We start from the raw sequence: 24,141 nt of genomic DNA, 5'->3' as shown, positions 1-24,141 counted from the left end.
ACTACTNNTACTACTACTACTACTNNTACTACTGCTACTACTACTACTACTACTACTACTACTACTACTACTACTACTACTACTACTACTACTACTACTACTACTACTACTATTAGAGCAACGGAGAAACGGAGATCTGACGAAATGGTGGGGATGAATCGGCTCGTGTCGTCGATACTCGACTATCCCCGCTATCATCCAGCCACTCCCACCCTTAGAACACATATATGTATAAAAGCTCCCACCATTCAACACTCAACTCAACTGGACGCTGGACGAGTGGAGCAGTGGAGTAGTGGACGACGGATGCTCTCTCTTTGCGTTCGCGCGCCAGCGGCCCAGCCGCCCAGCCGCCCAGCGCGTTTGTGCGCTCGAATGTGTTGCGAATGCGTATATAGCGATGAGATTGGCTATGAGCCAAACTCGCTCGCGTTCGTTGAGCGAATCGCCTAATTATGAGTCGCCTTTGCTCACCGCGACCCTAAATCGTAAATATTTTTATAAGTCTTGCGTACGAGACGAATGTGTCGTCTATGGTGTATAACTATACATAATATAGGTATTCGCGCGTGACAGCCTCAAGAATAGCCTTCTATGTTTTTTGTACGTCATAGGTATCCCGCGATTCCCGTACTTCTCTCGAGTAAATTAACGTGTAGATTGGGGTGTGTCATTTTGGAGCAACTTTTTTTTTTCATTTCACGAATAGCATATATACTTGCAGAAAGGTAAAATAAGATACCTGTTAAAGTTTGAGCCCTTAATATTAATATTAACAGGTCGCTCATTGCGATTTTTTATTTTTTATTTAGTAAGATAGAAAATATTTTATAACTATCTAACAAACAGTAATACAGCATTGCTCCACATAGATTTTAAACCTTAAACCTTAAACCTTAATATCGTCTAAATGGTTATATTTATAAAAAAATATAAGAGACCTTTTTTGTAGATCGTTAGATTTTCTACAAAAATATGTATTGATTATTTCATAATTTTTGATAGTCGATATGATACAAAATTCATGTAAGAAGCAAAAACAAGTTTTATAAAATTTATCAAACTTTAACTTTGAATATCTTTTGAACGGTTGAATTTATGAAAAAATGATAAGATCTTTTTTGTAGAGCGGTAAATTTACTACAAAAATCTATGTGGTGCAATCCTGTATTACTGTTTGTTAGATAGTTATAAATTTTTTTTCTATCTTACTAAATAAAAAATAAAAAATCGCGATGAGCGACCTGTTAATATTAATATTAAGAGCTCAAACTTTAACGGGTATCTTATTTTACCTTCCTGCAAGTATATATGCTATTCGTGAAATGAAAAAAAAAAGTTGCTCCAAAATGACACACCCTAATACACATACAGAGTTACGAAATTATTTATACAATAACATTTAACGTTTTTATTTGTCACAAGTTGCTTTCACGTTAATGTCATGTTCGAAGCGTTAAAAGCACAGTTTTGGCAATTATTTTATGGACTTTGAAGTGTTCTTTCCTTTGTCAAGCTGCGCATAAACTCGGCGATTCTTCCACAACCTCGTTCTAAATACGATTTTTTTTCTGACGCATCGATATCTTCGCTCATTGCAACTGCGAGAGAAAGTCGTACGAATAGTCACCGAGTCACGGCCTATTTAGTCGCTCACAGCTCTACACAATCTCGTCGAGAACGTATGTATGTACGCTCTCTAAATCGGTGGAGCAGCAGAATGCAGGGCTATTTTTTCGTAATAAAGGCGAAGCCAACCAAACCGACGACGAACGCTCGCTAAATAATTTAAGTCGTAAGAAATAAGAAAAAAACTGACATTATGCATTGCACACACTCAAACATTACGTAATAATCGAGAGAGATTTTCATAGATTTGAAATGAATCTTGGATTGTATCTGCGAATAAGAAACTACTATTATAGTGCGTAAATTCGATCGATCCTAAGGCACATTGATGATCCAGTCAACTCTATTTAAATGATATTAGCAACGAGATTTTACTCAAACAGATTCGACAATTCCGGAAAACGACTTAAAACTTGTTTCATCGTAAGCAGACTCGTTTCCATGTAGGACGCGATACCGTTCGTTTCGCGAGAGCTACTACACAATTTTCCGTTCCTTTCCCGGCTACTCTCTACTCTTCTTCGCCCTCCTCGCGATTCGCGAACCAAACCAAGAGACACGCCATATTCTATTCCGTGGGAGCTTCGTTACCACGCGTGCGGCGACGACGACGACGACGACGACGACGAAATTCTTATCGCGATGGAGCCGATAAATCGATTGCTCGCATTCCCGCGACAGGAAGGCTTGGAACGACACTGGGGGGAATATCTTAAGTAAACGCCACCTCGGACGCTGATCGTGACGATACGCTTTATTTACTCCAGAAGAGTTAGCTCTTACCCTCTTACGACCATCTTGCAAACTTTGCGAGATATTACAATTATGAAAGTATTGCGTCGATACGTCGCAACACAGTCAGCGCTGAAGAGATTTGTTTCTTTTATCTCTCGACGACGAGTGAAAGTTGTTGCGTGAAATTAGCGAACTTGTTGGAATCCTCATCTGTATCAGAACCATATAAGGCAGATCACTGTTTAGGTCTTTGCTAAATTAACACGTTTACAGTCTCTATCTCTCTCTCTCTCTCTCTCTCTCTCTCTCTCTCTCTCTCTCTCTCTCTCTCTCTCTCTCTCTCTCTCTCTCTCTCTCTCTCTCTCGCTCTCTCTCTCTCTCTTTCTCAAAACTATAACACACACGCTCAAACGATACTTAGGAACCATAAATACCTCGTTAATCGTAAATATGTATAAATAGTAGCGATATAAATATCTCCGCGGATTGAGAGTAAACATCTGTAAATACAACTACAATCTTGCACAAGATTAATACAACATCCGTGAGATAAATAGGATTGCACAGGTATAAATAGATATGACTGTCGTGCGTCCTTTAATTCAGTCATCGATTTAATCTTTCAAACGAGTCGTCCGCTTGATTTCTTGGAAAAAAAACTTTAAGGGTCTATCTAGACAAACTTGCATATACACATAGCGCATAAACATAAGTATAAGAACATTGATTGGTCCATATACATGTGCGTAAAGAAATAAACGAATCAATTTCCTTATGCATATACTGCTTATGCACCTATGCAAGTTTGTCTGGATAGACCCTTAGACTTATTGAAACTTAATCCCCGATTTTTACGCGTCTGAAATGGACACATTTCCGTAAGATTGATGACGTTACTTTGGGGTAAAACATCGGAATACTGTGCGTGAATCGAATGATAAAAAGAGAGATATATATATCTTATGTATAATATCGTTGTATTAACAATCTCGTTTGCAATTTCATAAATTTTCAGGAAATGTTTTCGTGGCCCGGTAGTTGAAAAAACACAATTTTTATTTATTTCCTAGCGATCGTGAAGGTTCAAAAACCATGGTTTTGACGGTTTTTGACGAGAGTCGAGAACACGTAAGGCGTAAAGTGAAAATTGTTAATTGATCCGTCGTTCCATTAATATTAATGGAGTGTGAGATCAGTCGATAGCCACGGACGTTACAGTCATCATATCTATATTTTCTTGTGGAGAGGCGCGATATATCTGCAAAGAGCCCGCGTATTAGAAATTGTTTGTCGTTGATTAATTTGTGTTTAATTTAAAGCTTTCGCGATTTACGACGGGTTTTCCGCTCCGTGTTGCACGTAGACTGTAGAATCTTAAATGACTGTTTCTAGTTTCTAGGAATGACCGCGTTTGAGTCACTCGACGTACTCTCCGTAGTCCGTAATCCGTAACCCAGAAATGATTACCCCGAAAGCGACGATTCTCTACGCTACCGGAAGACGTCACGTCAAGTACCTCGCCGAACGTCGATCGCCGAATCCGCTCGCACTGACGCGCGGTCGCGGTCGCGGTCGCGCGCGCTAATCGCTGCTTACAAGAGTTACAAGATGGCCATCGCGCTTACAAGTTACAAGCTGAAAGCTGGTGAGTTGGTCGCGTTCAAGGAATTCAGCCATTCAGCGGCGCGCGGCCACACCGCCACACTTGTTGCTAAACCGTTCGTTCCTGTCGGAGCTGGTCGGAGCTGGTCGGAGCCAGCTCTCCGTCGCAGACTGAGACTCTTCGAAATAACGACGGACGGCGCGGACGACTACGATCGTTTCTCAAAAGTAAACGAAAGTAAAGTCGCTCGCCCCTAGCTTCTAACGAGCGATTTAACTAAGTACGTAAACGCCTTCAAAACCCGGGAGATTTGCATTTTGTCCGTCGGCAAGCGGGATCTAAACGGTAAGATCTAAATAAATATATTAAAATGCGAACAATGCTTCAACTCCAAAACTCCGTATCAAAAAGCGAAATATAATTTTTACATATATAAAAATTTATATTTATGCGAGACTCGATTATTCAGTTTTGCAAATGCAAGACTCTGAGTCAAGCAATTGAATAAATTTCGCTCGTTTTGATCGTCCGAGAGACGATCGCTAGATGCCTCACCAAGACTATGTATAACTAACAATAAGTCTCGCGTTTCGATATCAGTATATCACAGTCGACTTGACAAACGAAAAGAGGAGAAGGCCGCCGCGCCGCGCGATCGAAAGTCATACGTTATATACACTTCGCAAAAATGTCCAAGTGCAAAAAAACAGTATTATTTATTGCGCAATCTTCGTTGCATGGAGCATGGAGCGACAGTGAGGGAAAGTGGAGTACAGAGACAAATTTTCTAGTTTTTAGATAATATCGCGCGCGCACACGCACATGTGTGTGTTGTGTGTGTAAACTTACAAATTAATTTATCACAAAGATATTTAGGAAGAATGTAACGAAACGAGAGAGAGAGAGAGAGAGAGAGAGAGAGAGAGAGAGAGAAGAGGGGAAGGTCGCTCGGCGCCGAGAGACGATTTTACAGTCGAAGTACGCCTAGACTTTCTCCGCGGGAGGAAAAACCGTCATGGATACGCGTTACCTAACCTGACGCGCTAACTCCCCCCCCCCTTCTCCCGCTCCGGAGTTTCTCCTCTCACCCTTTCCCTTCGCGACCATCGTCCACCGAACTTTTCTCTCTCCCCGTCATTTATTTACATACGCTATCACATTGTCGTCATCCAGATCACCCTGCATGCTGATTTGGCGTGTATTCCTCTTCGTCGCCACTGTCGGGGAGTTAATTTCGCCTTTTAACTACTTGTCTTGATGCGATATTAGAATGTTGTATATTAAATTTAAAAGACAACCAAAATATCTCTAAAATTTGAAAATTTATTGATAAAAGATAATGACTAATGACGTACGAAAAGAAAGAAATAAAGAAGGAAAAAAAAAGAAATAGAAATTTCGAATCAAAAGCGACGAAATATGTTCATTTGCTTACGGAATATCGAAGAGAAGAGTTGGAACAGTCTCTGTTTAAAAACCTTCAGAGATTCATATAGATGTGTCATATATTGCGTAATCGCGCGATAAAATCTAACCAAAGGTGCTCCAGTTGACAAACGGGTAACCGGGACTTTATCTTGGAATTTTAATCAAGTTTCGTCAGATTCCAATTGTAGAAAATTTGGATCGCATCGCTACGTTTTTTGTTTATAATGCTTTTTTATATCATGGATCTACGAAGCATAATTCGCACAGCTATATAATACGCGACGCTGTAATATGCCTGCCCAAAGAATAATACGATGAAAAAATAGTTTTCCGATCACGTTTCTTCAAGAAAGAAGCGCGTCGCGTGGCAATTAAACCAAGCTCGGAACTCGACTAAATTTAGATTCTCTTGTACACGCGCCATCTTAATATTGGGCCATCGAAAGAGGACAATAACAAACGGTTAACTAACGGCGTCGATCTTCCGAACAATGATACGTTACAGAAAAATATCTCGCGCGCGCGCGCCTTATTCGTATTATTACCCATGTATTTATTACGGTGGAAAAGGTACATATATATTACGCGCATAGGTTAAATAATTTTTATCTCTATTAAAGTTTAACGGAGCGAATTAAGAATAACAGAATGAGCGAAATATAACATTGATATACTTTCTTACCGCAGTTTGCGTATCGTGGAGTCGCGAATTGTCTTAAGCAATATTTCTACATACTCGTGATATAAATAACACTCCGGTCGTAGCACTTTCGCCAAAAGTCAATGGCGATTTAATAACAATGTCGATTTAGTCACGATTGTTTGAAAGCGACAACAATGAGGTCTACTACGACAACTACCCTCCGAAAACCACAATACGAGCTTCGATCGCTGCACAACCGTAAACGATGTTTCTCACTGTGACCATGTTTGCGCCTGCACTGTACCAGGTATATTCATCGTATCTTAATCCGATAGAAACTTGCCTATACGTTTCAAAAAATTAAATTGCAAAAACATTAGTTTCGAAGAAAAACATTAGATCGAGGCTTTTGCAAAGGAAATTATTTACAATTGTGCAACTGGGAACGTCTGCTTATCATAATAAATTTTAAGCAACTTGAGTTTTTTAATTAGTCAATTGAATTTCAGTTGTAGGTCAGTTAAAATCACTTTAACCCCCAACTGAATCGGGCATTTATCAAGAGATTTTTAAGTGATAAATCGTTTTAGAGATATCTAATCTATAATACGATATTTCATACGAATAATGTGAGTCTAGTGTACACACATATATAGAAGTATATAGAATAGATAGATCTAGCTTCTCGAGTATCGCGGAACAACGGAAGTATCATGGTGCACACGCATGGGTACGTTTGTTACATATAACATTTAACAATTCTTTCTCCGCTCGTTACGAGAAAGCCTTGCCTACTGGATAACTAATCGAGCTAATTTAGTAAAAGCGCGATGCAGCGAGAACGGAATGTATCGCGTTTGCCGCACTTTTGCGTTCGTGGAACGCGCCAGTCAATAGCCGTATTACGTATGCTCCGGATAACTCGGATAATCACATAACGGACGTAGTAGTGTAGGGCGGCAGCTCATAATTCGTGAGCGTTATTCGAACGTACGGGCAGCCCCCGTACCCCGTCGTTCGGTCGGCGTACATACGCTCGGTACGCTATCGATATTCCGCCGAAACGAGAGACGTTCGGCGTCGGTAGCGTCGGTAGCGTCGGTAGCGTCGGCGGCGTCGGCGGCGTCGGCGGTGGTGGTAGTGGTGGTAGTAGTGGTAGTGGTAGCAGCGGCGGCGGACGGTGCCATATCGAACGAGACTCGAGAGCGAGCGGGGAGCCGGGGAACAGAGGAGCAGACAGAGAATGAGAGAGATGGAAAGCGATCTCGCGCGCCGCGCGGGAACGAATAAATGGCCATGACGACGGCCGATGCTCGATCCGTTCTCCATCGGAGCCTTGGAAGGAATGCAACGGATAAAAAGAAATCGTGCTCGACCGCGGGCTTATAAATAAATCTCGCGGACGGTGATCCGCGAGAGTGCTGCTGGCGTCGCGTCGCCCATTTCAAGAGGGACTTTTTTTTTTTACCTCCCTCTCTCACCCCCCCACTCCTGACTCTTCTCCCTTCACCCTTCTCTTTTTTCCCTGCCTAATCTTGCGTTATTACCATATATTTTCGTCACGCTAAATACAGTAAAATTTTAACCAATATCCGCAAAGTTTATACATGTATACATAATTAGGAAATAATGTAGGGCGCACATCAGGAATTTATTTGAAGAATGAGTGCTCGACGCGCATTGGAAAATTGACAGCAATAAGCAACCGCTCTCAAACGTTTGAAATCAATATTGGGTACCTATAATATAATAAGACGAATAATGAAAAGGCAGTTTTTTTATCTGTAAGGTATTTATTTACGTCACTGGAAGCCGTAAATAAGTTCGTTGCAAGGTGTCAATTTTTTTTCGAAAGATCTAGCATACCAAAATGTTGAAAAATGACAGTATTTATCTTCTTAATCTCTAATTTCTATGTTTTGGAATCTTACTTTACGGCGATAATTCCTAGACATTTCGTATAACAAACATATATACGCTCGAACATTAGCTAGCTTATGGGTTTATTAACCACCGATTTGAAATGCGTCGTAAAGCGACCGATGAGGAAACGTTGTCAGCGCAATGTTGAGCGTCACGCGTCGCGCGTGAATCTTGATAAAATTTTAGGCTGTTATCATAAAGATCGATGCTCCGCGCGGTTATTCCTTTCAAATAAATGCGCGTACCGATGAGTTTTTGAAGAGAAACGTAGAGAAAATAATTATAATAAATTTATACGAAATTTACACGATGCGCAATGACCATATTACTTTTTTCCATAACGTCGCGCAGCGTCCCTCCTTTCAAAACGTCAACGCGGATACCATAATTTTTTTTAACGACACTAACGTTTTACATTGACAGCTAATTTTACTATCGTATAAAATATTTATGTTTCCTCTTGAAGAATTTACCAACTTTATCTCATTTTACGATAATCTGGATAAAATTCCGAAAATGTTTCACCTATGGAGTTTATCGCGTCTAAACCGCGAAAGTTACTTGTTCTTTATGAATGGCTACGTTGTTATAAATTCAGATACACGCGTACATCAAGAAAAGACAGAGCTTGATACAATCTTACGGAAATGTGTCCATTCGAGACTCAGGCGCGTAAAAATCGGGGATTAAGTTTCAATAAGTCTAAGGGTCTATCCAGACAAACTTGCATAGGTGCAAAAGCAGTATATGCATAAGGAAATTGATTCGTCTAATTTCTTTACGCACATGTATATGGACCAATCAATTTTCTTATACTTGTGTCTATGCGCTATGTGTGCAAAAGTTTTTTTTTCCAAGAAATCAAGCGGAGGAAATTTCCACCGTATAATGATTGACAGTGTTCGCGAGACAATTTGACGCTTTGCCATCGTCATAATTAACGACAACGACAACGATTATAAAACGCTGTAACAACGGTACGCATATTTCTCCCCTTCCGACATGAAGCGATGCAAAGACGGAAGCATCGCCGTGTACCTAACTGGGTCAGTCGCAGACGACGATGACGATAGGGGAAAAGAAAAAGAGACTTCTCGTCTATCATTGGCGTTCAAGTTCTTAACGATTGCGCAAAAATATCTAAACGCCACACCGAGAGTAGGAGTACGGGGAAAACACCGTTTCAGTTAACGTTTGGTACACGCGTGCACGCGCCTAAAAGAATTTGAAGAAGAACGCGATAATATTCGTATAGAGGCAAAAAAGAAGATGGCCGAAATTCAAGAGGAAAATTTAAGAAATTTTAATAAGACAAGAGAGAAAGCGCAAGAAGGAGATCTTGTCGCGATTAGGCGAACGCGGTTAGGCCCAGGCCGTAAGTTTTGTAACAAGTTTTTAGGTCCATACCGTATAAATTAAGACAACGCGGAACGATCGTTACGTGTCGTTACTAACAATAAGTTAGGCGATCACGAGGGTCCTCAGGGAGACTGATCGTCAAAGTAGTCGGTAAGAGCGAATAGAGAGTGAGCCATTCGAGGGCGAATGCCAATGCAGAATGGCCGAGATGTACTTAGTATCCGAAATAAGAATATCGATAAGCGGTGTTATCTTTTGTTCACGCGGCCGCGAGCGGAGCACAAAGGGAGTCGACCGTCGTTAAACTAAAAAATAAAAATAACTCACCGGCCGATGCGCAACAGCGGAGTTGTACGTCTGCGTAGATCTGTAACAAAAAAAATATTTTTATATTACAGCACCGTCCAAGATGATCGATACTCGTATAATTATCGCACCCGTTTTTAAAACGTCATTTTAACAAATACTCGGCCCGAAATTACACCAAGTTACTTAAACCTCGAAAGTGGCGAAATCCACCACCACAGATTTGAGAGAGAGAGACGGGACACAGAAAATATAATATATAAGAAAATTAACAACTACTCACACCCCACGGTCGCTCCGCCGGCGCCGGCGTCGCCCCGATGCCTCCCCAGGCCTCCTCCTTCTCTCCTCGATTCGCCAGGTCCTTCTCCGTTACTCCGTTCACTCCGTTGCAGCGTGTTGGTCCGTTGGCCGGTTGGCGCACTCACTCGCTCACTCGTCACTCACTCGCGACGTTCACGAAAATCGACGATAAGATCGCGTCGCTTATGACCGCGCGATATTTTCGACACTTCGCACGACACTCCCGGCATTAATCTCGCGACGCGGCGCGTACTTACACGTAGTTACACGGCAAACGGAACAATTACGGCGGAGAAGCTGTACGCCACGTCCGTCGGCCCGTGCCGCGATCCGCGATCCGCGATGTCCCCGTTCCCCGTCCCGCAGGGGCCGCAGGTAGTCGAACATGGCGCCGGCGGATTATCGTAAATCGCGCACGGCCAACTTGACTCGCGGACTCGCGACGTTCACGAAAATCGACCGATATCGCCGCTTGTGATCGCGCGATCTCCGCGATATTTTCGACACTTCGCACGACACTCCCGGCATTAATCTCGCGACGACGCGGCGCGTACCTACTTATCGTTAGCTGCGAACAAAGGTGTACGATCCGCTCGACGCCCGTCGGTTCGTCGTCATTGTCGTCAATCAAGAATCAAGAATCAAGCCGCAAGCGACGGCCGACCGGGCCGACGAGCGCGTCGCGCGTCGCGCCGCGCGGCGTCACTCGACTTAAGCAAAGTCCGTTCGTACTTAGTCTACGTTTGCGTTTACGTCTCTGGACCAATCGGAAAGTAGCTGCGGGCGGTTGCGAGTTGCGACAGTTGCGATTCGCGATTTCCGTTCTGCGTGGTCAAAACACGTAGACGCAAACGTAAACGCAATCGCCAATCGCTAGTGCGACACGGGCATTTACGCATTACTCGACGCGTCGACGCTACGATCTACGAATTTACGAATCTACGAATCCACGATCCGAACGGCTTCTCGTCAACACGATTGGTAGGGACGAAGCGGGGGCTACAAGTGACTAGGCACGGTGCGCGCTCGGTATGCGTGACGTCAGCACGCCTCGATATCACTCCTCTTCTCAACTTCTCACTAAGTACTCGCGTTTACCGCGGCGCGCCGGCCGCGCCGCGCGCGACACGGGCCGATGGGCGTCGCGTCGAGCGGATCGTTGTACATACGTATCGCGTATCGTTTCGTAGCTTCTCCGACTCCGACGTAATTCTTTCAACGCCGCGCGCCGTGTAATTGAGTACGCGCTGCGTCGCGAGATTAACGCTCGGAGCTCGGAGTACCGTGCAAAGTGTCGAAAGTATCGCGCGATCGTAGAGTGAGCGAGCCCGCCGACGGAGATGCGACGAGGGACCAACGCTGCGCTATACGGAGAAGGGAGAAGGGAGAAGGGAGGCATCGGGCGACGGCGGGCGGAGCGACGAGCGACCGTGGGGCGAATAGTTGGTAGTTGTTGATCATTTGTTATATTTTGCCGTCCTGTCAGTTCCGTGGTGGACTCGGCCACTTTCGTGGTTTTTAACTACGGAGTTTTTTTTATTCTTCTCCGTTACTTTTTTTTAATTTTTTAGCCGTGGCTCGTGTAACATAGAAATGCATGAAAATTACACCATTTGTCCCGAATTTCGTTATTTATTAATATTAATATTCGTCGACGTATGTGTAAATTACATAAAATCAGGAATTAACATCGAGATGCTGATCCATTATTTGCTCAAAATTTGACTTGACGTTATAAATGGTATATATAGTATAATCCACGTTGCGATTTGCGATCTCCGCGATCTCTCCCCGCTACGTTGCGACTTGCGACGCGCCAACGCGAAACAATGCCAAACGCGTACGGTCGAGACTCGAGACACGCGTGTATCGTTCTCTCGACGATAGCGCATCGCGATCCGCAATCTGACGAGATCGCGGCGGTTGTGTATATTCGCCGACAGCGTATGGAAAGAACGATGGGCAACGATAGTGCTGTCGCACGAGAGGCGTCGGGTCTCGGGCTCGACAACTGCAAATCTATCGCTATAAATATCGTTTGACGCAATATAGAAACGATAATAGTTGTGTATTTTCAGCCAATGATCCTTCGATGCTTTAAAGTTTGAATCAAGTACGCGTTAAGTACGATAGATGGTTCTTTTTTAATCACCTAACGATCTTCCCATTTTTCGTAGCATTTTCATAAATTCGAAAAACGACGTCTAGAAACTATTTACTCTCGAAGATATTCAATGTTGTTGAAACATTACCTATATCCATCGTCCACCCTTCGCCTTGCCGATAGAGACAGAAATCGATTCTATCGACTAACTTGTTTTAATTTCGCGTAACGGACAAAGCGAAGTTAGCTTGACAACGACGAGCAATTTGGTGGAATTTAACTCGGCGAGATTCGCAGAGGGAGAGAGAGAGAGAGAGAGAGAGAGAGAGAGAGAGAGAGAGAGAGAGAGAGAGAGAGAGAGAGAGAGAGAGAGAGAGAGAGAGAGAGAGAGAGAGAGAGAATATCAGCTTCGCTTTTGCGTCGCCTTTGACCCGCCGAGCGCGAAACGCTGGACAAGATATCGCCTCGATATTTAAAGGCCGCGGCGCGGCGCGGCGACGAAATACGCGGTTTTTGCGTGGCAACGAGCGTAACTCGAATAAGGGCGCGGCGGCTGGTCAGGTTCTTTTATCCGCGCACAGGTATTTATTTGTTGCACGGTGTATACGTAGGAAACCCTGCACTCTCTCTCTTTTTCTCTCGATGGAGTATACGATAAATCCGAAAACGCTTCGCGAACTCAACGCGACGTCCGTTCTTTTGGTAAATTTAGCGAATATTTGATGTGCGCGAATATGGGGGTTGATTACTCGCGTGTTTGATATATACGAAATATCTTTCTCTTTTTGCTGATTTAATTCATATCAAGTATATACGTCGGGATAATTTAAACGGCTGAAAAAAAATATCTATGCTGTATGTACAAATATTCCTAAAATAGATTTTAATCGTCGCAGCCAGTATTATCGTGTAGTCTGATTTTGAACCTTATTTTAAAATATGTAAAAAAGATCATTCTAATCTCTCTAAAAATTGAGACGAGTTTTCATTAACGTTAATTTTATATTATTTAAATCAAACTAATTCTCACTAAGGCTGCGTTCGGGGAGCGCGCTATTGCATCGTTCTATCTTTATCGCTCATCAGCTGTAAAACAAGGATGGAATAAGCAAATAGTACTGTAATAGCCTAAAATACGTTGATATACCTACGCCTGCTTCTTAATTCAGAACTAACTTGTGCATTAAGAAATTACCGACTCGCTCGCCGGTATCAGTCATTGTTACGATAATTATTAAGAATACGAATTATCGATAGAGCTAGAAAAAAAGAGAAAGCAATTTCAATGTAAACAAGTTGCATAGACATCGAAGATAGAGAATTTAAGGTTGATGTTTTGAGTACAAGTTTCGCATTTCTTTTCGCTCGGAAGTTTATTACTTACGTCTCGTTATCGATTATCGGCTATCGTTCGGTATCGCCGGTTGAAATGGCATTTCCCGCGCCCCTCTGCACGCACGCAACACACTGCGCGCGGCGGAGGTACTTATCTAAACGGTCTGGTAACCTCTTCACGATTTATCACGTCCAGTAGGTCTGCTGCTTAGGGGATGCCGTTAAGTGAATTGCACAGCTCGCTATCGATTTCCGAGCTACTATATCGCCTCGTGCCCCCGTAACCCGCGAATCACGCGATCTTTCGTAAATCCATACGTCCCTCTCTCTCTCTCTTCTTCCTCTAATTGCCCCGTTACCTTACTCCCTGATAAGCCTACCGATAAGTTGCCGATAATAAGGTCGATCGGGATGCGAAATGCGAATCGGAAGATCCTAAATGCGAAACGCGCCAACGGCACACGGGATGCGTTCTCCTCGGCGCGTGAGATATTTTCGCATACTCGTCGAATATGTTTCGTAAAACTTAACGTAGAAAAACTGAGAGAGAAAGAGGGAGAGAGAAAAGACGTACCTATATCTTCTTGAAACGTGTGTCGCGCTGCTATTGATCTTACAATTAGTATCCGTCGCGAGTGCCGGCGGAGAGCTGGCAACAACGATCAAGATAATTTATCGTCATATTCCTCTATGGTCAAGTTGCATTTTCAGCATCGCGCAATGTAGGAAGATTCTATGAGAAAAATGGTTCCAGAGTTATTTAATACATACGTACTTAGCTGGTAAAATTTTTCAAGTATTTCTTGTTCTTTCGATCCTTTGTCCGTTTCATTGAAAATATCCAAATGCGGGATGGTCCAAAAAAGTTTTCTTTTCGAAATTACTTTTTTTCATTTACGAAGAATTTCTGTAAATTGCAGAATTAATTTTCATTGTGCGCATCAACGAGTGCTTAGAATCGAAGATACGGTGAATATCCGCCCCAACGCGGTCTCCGCGACGATAAGAGAGCGACTCTTCGATAGAGCGAGAGAGCGAGACCCGTCAGCGTATATTACTACCGATCTTATCGTGGGACACGCGACGCACGCGTCGTTTCTTGATCCCCGATAACTCGACGACCCGACGCGACGCGGGGAAGTACAGCGTACAGCCCGTACAGCCGCGTCAAGGTATCCAGTTATTATTATCGTGTTTGCTGTTCGAGCTAACTCTCTGCCATTCGGTACGCAAGGCGGAGCTGCTGCCCGCTGCTGCTGGCTGCTGACTAAACTTACTCGCGTGAAATATTCGATAGCGGATAACGATGGCCGAGCATTACAAAAACGTAAACACGTCCAAGTTTTTAATCCGCGAGTAATTATGTCCTGGATATGTCAATTATTGTAATTTAGCATTTTATCATGTAACGATTACGCCTCGCAATCGTATACGTATACCTTATTGTCTCCGATAACACAATGGAATATTTTTTGATGAATTGAAAAAGGCATACAAATTATCTTGGTTTTATCATCACACACACACACAGCTTATTAAATCAAGCACATGGGGAGAGTAGCCAATATACTATATTGAGCTCTAATTGAACTCTTAAAAGAATAGTAAGAAAATATTTATGGACAAGATTTCTATAAACTTTCCATAATACATAACGATATAAAAAAGCAGGATTTTTTTAGGGAATCGCTGTAACTCATGTTGCATTTAGACTTTAGCAAAGTTACAAATATTTTTTACATTTGTAGAAAATGGGTCGTTCGAGAGTATCGCATTCTTCTCATTGTCAGTGCTATACGCAGCGTTACGTCCACTTACATCCAAGGACAATGCAAACGTAATCATGTCTCGATATCTTTCGTTTTCGCAACTATAATAACTCGATATTGACTAATTCCTACTTGGAAAACTTATTGAAATTATGTTTGATAGAATATTAACTTTATTAAATTTAAATTTCACGTTTATATTTTTTGCTAAATTATTTCACAATCATAAGAAATAAAAAAATAATATATAAAATAAATATAACAGAAGATTCGCTGATCGTGAGCAAAAAGATTACTAGATGAGAATTAAAAAACAGTTGAGATAAATAGTTTATGTATCAAGGCATTCTTTTTGTATATTGTAAAATATATCTTTTTCTACCAACGAATGTTAATGTGACACGAGTATTTTCTTCAACTTGTATTGCTGCGTCAGTTATACGGCGAAACATGTATATTATAATTTTGACGTTATCGTTAAAGACTCGAATCACTATTAGATACTACAGGTCGTATTGCGATCGATGCGACGCCGAGAGAGGAGGCGATGCATCTCGTTATCGATTCCCGATACTTATAACGTAATCGATATCGTCGACGATATTAACTCTCGGAACACGAAAAATGCTTTATGCTCGAATGTCGCAAACCCCTAATTTTTCACTGAAAATCAGGGACATGTTTCCTTTTGAAGAAATTCCTTACTTAGATTTCTTACTTTGAATAACGTAAATATATTAATTTTTATAATAATAATAATTTTATGATGTAAATAAAAATATCTTTACGAGAGAGAGAGAGAAACGCGTGAGAGTGAGAATATATCATCCGATCAGCTTTTTATACAGCGATCCTTTGTTCGATACGGGTGCGATAACGTTTCTTGTTATCGATAAGCACAAGAAATTGTCACAGATAAGAGTCGTGTGATATATATATATATCAGTCACACATTGATTTTCAAATTTTTCTTTGTCGACGATCGTTGTACCTTGATAGTGAATTTCCATCCATTATATTTCAGAGAATTTATCTCGAGATATAAAACAACAATGTTAACGTTTCACGACGCGATGCATCCAGTCACTTCCGATATTTTTTCCGATGGAAATTCATTACTTCCAATACAATCGTTGATGGTAAACGCTGTAAAAAATAACACACGTTTCATATTTCAATGTTCTTGTTTTATATATAGTTGTATATTAATTACATGGTCCGATGAAATGCTCGCCCTTCTCTCTCTCTCTCTCTCTCTCTCTCTCTCTCTCTCTCTCTCTCTCTCTCTCTCTCTCTCTTTCTCTCTCTCTCCCTCCCCCTCTCTCTTGCGCGCGCGAATAATGCAGGAATCTCCGAGATGAAAAACTTTTTTTCGATATCGTAAAACGGGGTCAGATTGCGACGGGGAAAGTAACTATGCGCTACATTAAAGAAACTTTTTAAGGATCGTTTAATTTACAAATTAATACAACTTTCCGTAATCAAACTTTACGTTACAATGCACACGTGATTGCTCGATTACTCTCTTTCGATGTTAAATGATCGAATAAATGTTTTTCAACGCGCTTGACTTTGTTGCTATCTGTTTCGCTGCACGCGTATTACTTACGATGGAACGGACACCCGCGTCCCGCGTGTATAAGAGACGATATCCGGTGCTCGAGTCTCGAGCTCGCGCGTGAGATATCGGCTTTATACGCTAGCCGCTATACGCATCGGCGAACGCACGTTGGCCTCCCTTTTAAAATTCCATTTCACAGTTATTTGCGTACTCGCATAATATTAACTTACGGAACTGGGACGTTGACTATATGCACCGGCAACTTGAGATAATTCAAGGTTCGAGCGTGTTTCTCCGATATTCGTCCGCGGCCGGAATTCGAATTCGAAAATGGCATCCGGCATCGATCGTCGGCCGATGTACACTATCGCCAGTATCGCCCGAAAGTTGAGGCAACTTCGTCAGGACGTATAGCCATCTTGAAGCGAGATTATGCTAAGTACTTTGCTAATACGCGCTATTACGCTCTTTGCGGGCACACTTGAACTTTTCGTAATATAAAAAAACATCGAAAGAGTCGGAAACGCCCTACGCCTTACGAAGTTAAACACAATTTTTTTTAACAGTGGAATAAATAATCAGACACAACCGCGACTTATACGTGCCTAGCGCTTTGAATATATCCAAATGTCGCGAATGACCTTTCATTGATATTTAACTTGAAATTTTTTAATAGATATAGTAACTTTCGACGATTGCGCTTTTAGTTATTGTGTATATAATTATTATAACTAGGCGGTTATTGACATGAAAATATTACGCGCAATTTAAAAATCGATTTTTAGAGTTTTGCGTGCGCGTGACTCAGTATTTAATATTAGTTGTACTTTTTCGTGAATGGAAAAATAGCACAACGCACGAAGCGCCATAAGTTTACATAAAAAAAAGCGTGTGCGTGTTCCCTGATTAATGCGAAACATATGCGTCCGTTCTCGTTTGCGGAGTACCGGACACGATTCTCGGATGAGGAACATACCGGCGAGGGGTACTGCTCAGTGCTCGCGCATTGCCGCTTCGCGCGAACGTGGGTTAACCTTCAGGCTCTATACTCTCTTCTTAATTCCCTCGGCGCGGCCGAGGAAAGACCCGTTAGAAATTGTTCGACGCCGCGCTTGCATGTCTTGTAAGAACAACGACGATATCGAGCGTGGCTGCCGCCGCGCGCCGTGTATACAAAGTATCCCGCTTTCCGCTCCTCTTTGTCAGCTTTTCTTTCCAAATATATTCTTCAATCGATTGGGATTTGATTTTACGTTGTCGATTAGTCTCATCTAGGACGACTTGATTTAAGCCTCTAATTAAAAAGGTCTACGTAAAGTCAATTGGAGAATATATATAAGTTAATCCGTTTATTTGCACCTTAATTTGAAGCTGAAATTTACGCAAAGCGTTTACTCGATCCTAAGCGAAGGAGTAAACTAACTTTACCTTTACCCCGAAAAATTTTATCGTCCAGATATTTTCGTTAAGAATACGCATCAATCCCAAATTAGTCGGCAAATATGTCATTGAGCGCCAAGCAGGATGACAGCTGTAGTGTTGTATGTACACACGATGCAAGCGAGTTTACATACGAGGAACCTCTCGCAGTTTTCACGTCGAGTTACCCGAAGCCTCCGGCCGGGTGGCAAACGCTATGAAAGAAGAACGGCGGCTGCAGCGCGGCAGTGTGAAAGTAAAGAGAAGAAAGTGGGCCGCTCGAAGTAGTCTTCAACCTAGAAGCGTCGCGGTTCTCTTCCTTCCGCTCAATCGGCTCAATGTCGCTCGCTGAAATAATTTGTAAAAACCTTCGCTACACGATGATGATTTTATGTTGTTCGTACCACCGCTACCGTAATATATCTTATAATCTAATAACCTTTGTTTGTTCTCATCTCGCATAACGTAATTTATCGCGTGACATCGTTCTCTATAATCTTGTTGCATTTTTATATCGCATCAGTATTATTGTTACGTCATTAAGGCAAATTTTATGAATCAGAATTTAAATGGATCGTGTACGAATCGTGATCGAGGGCACGAATTGAGATTTTATAATCTATTTACAACTCTATTGTAAATATATGTATAAGCAACAAGTCTTGAAACGAGAGAGAATAAAAGATAGATAAGTGTCTCTCTTACACAATTAGTTATCTTTTTTAATATCTTATTTTGTGTTTGCAAATTCGTAGACTACATTTGTAATTAATTCGATATTCTAACTAGTCCGTCCTAATCCAAGTCCTGTGAGAAACCGCGTTCGCGTATAATTAAAACTGTTCAAGTTTAAATCGTACCCCGAGTCGTACTCTCATGCGCAACGCATTATACATTGTACGTCGAGGGGTCAAAGCATGAAAGACACGCATATATGGCGACTTAATCCTTCAATTCCGTTCGTACGATAAAAACGAAGAGCTACCCCGTCGATCGTTTGCTTGGCCGGAGCGCTTCGCGAGAGGAAAAGACGATCGATCACTGGATTAGGAATTATTTATAGGTTGGCGCGAAGCGGCACGGAGCGGTGGCCTGCATCGCCGCCGCCGCGTCGCGCCGCGCACCGTGGTGATGCGACGGAATTTCGCATCACCATCACCACTCCTCCGATCGCGCGTGTCACTTTTACCGAGAGCGACTGGTAGCGTACCGATATGCGCGTAATGCCGGAATGCAAATTAATCGCCGGCCATCACAAGTTCTAGAAAGTCTTGTCGTCAAGGCGATTCTTACGAGTTTGGAACACGGCCAATATCAATGTTGCGTGCGCTTCGCAACGTAAACTAGTCGAACTCGAGAATCACGCGCATTTGATATAATGGAGACACGATTTCGTATGCCGATAACCAAGTATCCAAAAATTGTATTTATTGGAATTATAAAAATATAGGAATAAAAACGAAAGGGATCGAGAAATTGTTTTCACAAATAGAAAACGACTATTGCCACTACTGAACGACTGCCACTCATCGCAATTTACACTTGTATATCTTCTTTGTCCAATGCTGATCCAAGTAAACATATCTATGTTTTAATTTTACAAATATATTTCCAGGAATGTGTGTCGCGTGAAGACTGTTGCAAAACATCACCATATATGCGTGATAGTAGATTCATAGCTTAATACTTTGTACTAGCATCGAAATGGAGAAGCGCGTCCTATTTAAACTTTAACGAAACTCGCGAGACGTATTTTTATTCCGGAATCGAATGAACTTTTATGAACCCGTTGACTTGTGATCGATATACGTACACTCGATCGCGGATAGCGAATTTTAATGAGCGAACAACGGAGCGGACGGAGCGAGCAATCTCTCTCTCTCTCTCTCTCTCCCTTTTTCTCTCTCTCTTTCTCTCACTCTACACGCTCAAGCTGAATCGTCAGCATTGGATTATCTGGCACGAATCCATCGAACGAACGGTTTGACTTATCAAACTTCAGTCTTTCATTCGTATTAAAAATCGAAAAAGCACGAATTAAATGCATAGAATGGAACTACGTAATAACAGTGATCGTTCTTGCAATGACATCATCACGTTCGCGATTAACACTGAACTTGAAAGCTGTTTGCTCGTTCTCCATCAACATCTTTTGCACGTATGTCGTTTTCGTGTACGTCGTCAATACTATTAAAGTCGAATTTTTATAACGCTTTAATAATTAATTCTCGTAATAACAACATCTATTCACAATCACAAGTTATATATGCAATATATGGAATTGTTTATTCGATAATAAAAAATAAATTTTTGTTTGAGAGCTATAATTGAAGCTATAGTTATATGTACGTTGTAATCCTCTGTTATTAAAGAATATTGAGATATACATTATTATCATTATCAAATTATCGTTCATCGAAATATACAGGATGTATCACACCACCGTATAAATCATAGTACGGTGACGTCAAAGCTATTTGAACGCGAAATGTTTGAGATTTTTCGCGATTAGATCAGATTTCGCTAAAAATTGAACCACGCGAGCGCGTTTATGAGCTTTTGTATATTTCACATAACTTTTTAAATTATCATACTGCGGGGAAACTTATACGCACCGCGCCGCGCCGCGAAAGACGAGAGAACAAAGTTACACTTGCACACAAAGTTATATCTCTAAAGCCGGTCGGTCGGTCGACCGTCCGGCCGGTATCGGTTGCGTAGCAACTGATTAAAAACCACATTTGTCCGTTGAGAACAGTACAACGAACGAGACAATACGAAGGAAGATCAGTGGCGTCTAGTCTCCGCGCTAATCGGTATAGCTCTCCGCTCGCCGCTCGCCGCTCGCCGCTCGCCGCTCGCCGCTCGCCGCTCGCCGCTCGCCGCTCGCCGCTCGCCGCTCGCCGCTCGGCACAAGAGTACCCGCGCCCCGCGCCCGGAGACTCCATCGCGATCGATAACAGGGTGTTCCGTAATTTGTTTTATCGTATGTACAGCATCTCCGTATTAGAACTCTCATTTGTTGCAAATGTACGTCTGACAATGAGAGATGCATTTTTTGCGCATAACGCATCGGTAAAATTGAATTACATAAGTAAGACGCGAAAAGCATTTTCCGTAAAGATTCCGATCATTTGTAAGTTTGAGCGAAATATGATAGTGGTACGAAGGCTTCGACTCGCACACGTAGCGGATATGCGGATATTATAACAAGTGGGGCTCATGTAACAATATTTGCCGAGCAGCGCGAATTTACTGACAGAGACGTGACTTCTTCCGACACTCTAAAACAGTCGGTGCTCGACTTGACTGTCTTGACTGGTGCGAGGTACGAGGTGCGAGGTGCGACTAAGACCGTAGAGTTCGATACGACACACACACTTACGTTATTGGAAATTCCGAAACATTCACGGAGAATCTGCCATCGTATAGATTTATCTAGATTTAGAGATATTAGAGGTCTGCAATGTGCGTGAAATCTCGCGCGCGGCGCAAACATTATTGGCCAACTATTATATAATCCATTCATCTTTCGTCGATAAACTATCTGTAATTTAGTTCGACTATTCGCAATCGAAATCCGCAAACTGTTTCGAACAATGAACGAAATGTCCGGCGTAAGTTACGCGGCACAATATGGTGTGTCCCTCGTATACCGGGTGTCTCCCTTGTCAAGGCATTTATTTCCATTTACGTCGTGTACTTGTGTGTGTCCTTATGCAAAATCGTGGCCTTTATCTCACGGATATAGGCTCTTCATGCGTCAGTCGCGCGACACGAAACTGCTGCACGTACGAAGGATTCGTGCTCGCATATGACGTATACGATATCTCGGACGTACGACTGAGAAATATGCACATATATCCTGCGCACGGTGGCGAATGCCGTTGCTGATAAGATTACGATAATGGCAGTCTTGGCTGTGAACGTTTTAAAGTGATAACTCGATTTGTTAAAGTCGCTCGTGCGCGTTTTTTAAGTCTTAAAAATCAACCAACCAACTCGAAAAGGCTTTTGGATCTTAGCCTATTTTTTTTAATAGCCTTATAAAATTAAGATTTTCTTAAATGTTTCTTTAATGTCGCGATAAGAATTACGCTGCTCCTATGTTTTGTTGTCCTATATGTGTATAATGTTTTGTTAATATACGCTAACATGATTTTATAATACTTTCTACGATAACGCGCAGTTGTTAGAATAGAAACCGACATTACTTCGTTGACTATGCGCGACATTCGCAGAGCTATATATATATGTATATATATATATCCATCGTAAAACGGCGCTGTAATAGTCAGCATCTAACAGCAGAAAAGACATCTTCATATTCAATTGAAAGTCGGAAAAAACTTTTACACTAATCACGACTACGAAGGTGCGCACGATACTCGCGTTTACGCACACGCATACATACCCCACAATTAGGCTCGTTGTAGTGCGCACGTGCGCATATTTAACGCGCGATAGCCGTTAATCACCGTCGTCTTCCCGAAGGCGATTAACCTGCCCTGCCGATTGGCGGTACGCGAAGCATTTGCACACTTTGAACCATCTCTTCGAGTTAGTTGGCGAGTTAGTAATCGAGAAAGTGAGTTTAGATCGCGATATCTTTTTATAAATAAACATAAAAACGTGTGAAAATTTTTTGTCGCGTTTATATATAAATAGTGATAAATCAAATACTCTTACTATCTTTACGCGAACGTTACTTCTGTAGTAACTTACGATAATTTACTCCGCGTGAACGAGTGAATTATCGTAAGTTACTACAGAAGTAAGTAACGCTCGCGTAAACGTAGTAATTATCGACCATTAAAAATTGTTTGCCCGGTAAAGGTAAAGGATAATTTACTTACTCGATAGAATACTCTTCTGTGGAGATACTTGGTGAGTTCGCGAGATACACTAAAAAAAAAGATATGAATTTTATCATAGGCTGAAATTGTTTACTAATAAAAAATAAACTGGCAATCGTCAGATACCCTTTCTACTACTGTAGATCACTGTGACTCACGAAATATTTTTGCTGTGTATTATATTTTGAGATATTGACGAGTGCAGACCGTACAAGTGACTCCCTTCTTTACAATTAGTGACAAGTTGAATCACTGAACAAATAGTCAGCAGTTTTTTAGTCGATTAATGATAATTTGTATAAATAAATACGTTAATTTACAAATATATTAGGCGGAAGTCTAATCTATTAAGCGTCTCACGAGTGTATGCACGAGAAAGAACGGGACTCTTGTTGTAAAGTAGCGTTTTGCTGTGTCGCGCAGCGCTTTGTATTTCATTTGTATCGGCGCCGACGCGACGTTGCGAAAAAAATATCGCCTTTATAAAGATATTTGAAAATGTACAAAGCACTCGAGAAGCCCATGTTGTGCTCCTTAATGGACATGGCCTTTGACGATTACTAACGATAGTAACGATAAAAATTATAACTGTAATAACATTTGTGTTTCTCTTGATTGGCGCAGATTCTAAAATGAGATTGGAGGAGGATCTGGTGATCCGCAGGAGCCGACCCACAATGATCTCCGCCAAATATCGCGCCCGCGAGGAACGCCGCCGTCTGCTCAAGATTTCTGCCGGCAAGCTGAGGAGGATCGAGGACCCCGAAGCGAGCCTGTGCCGATCGGTTCTCATAAATAACGCGGTACGACGGTTGCAGCGTGAAAATCGAGACGAGAAAACACGGAGTTACGGTACCCTCCCAGTGGTGGCATCGTACATGGACGATGCCAGCAAGGAGAATAACATCGCCGGGAGCTTCATTGCCGACGTAACAGATGAGGAAACCTCCTCTAAGAAAAGGTACTGCGCACCGAATAACTATATACGCATAGAATAATCTCGAATAAATTTTACTGTGATAGAATTTTAGCCTCGGACTCTCTTTCCCTCCCTCTCTCCCGCCCTCCCTCCCTCCCGCTCTCCCTCTTCCTCTTTCTCTCTCTTCTTCTTATCTTTGCTTAAGAAAACTCTTGGCATAGTTATTTGTGCCATATTTTAGATTCCATT

At 42.1% G+C, this 24,141-nt stretch overlaps 2 protein-coding genes across 5 annotated transcripts in view; one reads left to right on the top strand and one right to left on the bottom strand.

Annotated features, from left to right (window-relative positions):
- The window catches only part of Socs36e (Suppressor of cytokine signaling at 36E), a 191,152-nt gene extending 180,807 nt beyond the window's left edge, over positions 1-10,345 (bottom strand). Inside the window, exons 1-2 of the mRNA XM_077405231.1 lie at positions 9,910-10,345; positions 9,648-9,687 (exon numbers count right to left, since the gene is read on the bottom strand). The gene's annotated coding sequence lies outside the window, so the exon portion shown is untranslated. The remainder of the gene's footprint in view (positions 1-9,647; positions 9,688-9,909) is intronic.
- The window catches only part of LOC143896999 (uncharacterized), a 105,171-nt gene that overhangs the window by 74,558 nt on the left and 6,472 nt on the right, over positions 1-24,141 (top strand). For 2 of the 4 annotated variants that reach the window (XM_077405276.1, XM_077405282.1), the window contains one exon: positions 23,598-23,934. In XM_077405276.1, the coding sequence (XP_077261402.1) occupies positions 23,598-23,934 (337 nt within the window). Of the gene's footprint in view, positions 1-10,649; positions 11,376-23,597; positions 23,935-24,141 lie in introns of those variants that run through there. The other 2 variants (XM_077405292.1, XM_077405271.1) reach the window with 2 other exon arrangements.

This window comes from Temnothorax americanus, unplaced genomic scaffold (genome assembly GCF_048541705.1).
Source record: "Temnothorax americanus isolate GAGA-0224 unplaced genomic scaffold, ASM4854170v1 Scaffold1, whole genome shotgun sequence".
NCBI classification, from domain to species: domain Eukaryota; kingdom Metazoa; phylum Arthropoda; class Insecta; order Hymenoptera; family Formicidae; genus Temnothorax; species Temnothorax americanus.
This window is presented reverse-complemented; position numbering and strand designations above follow the sequence as displayed.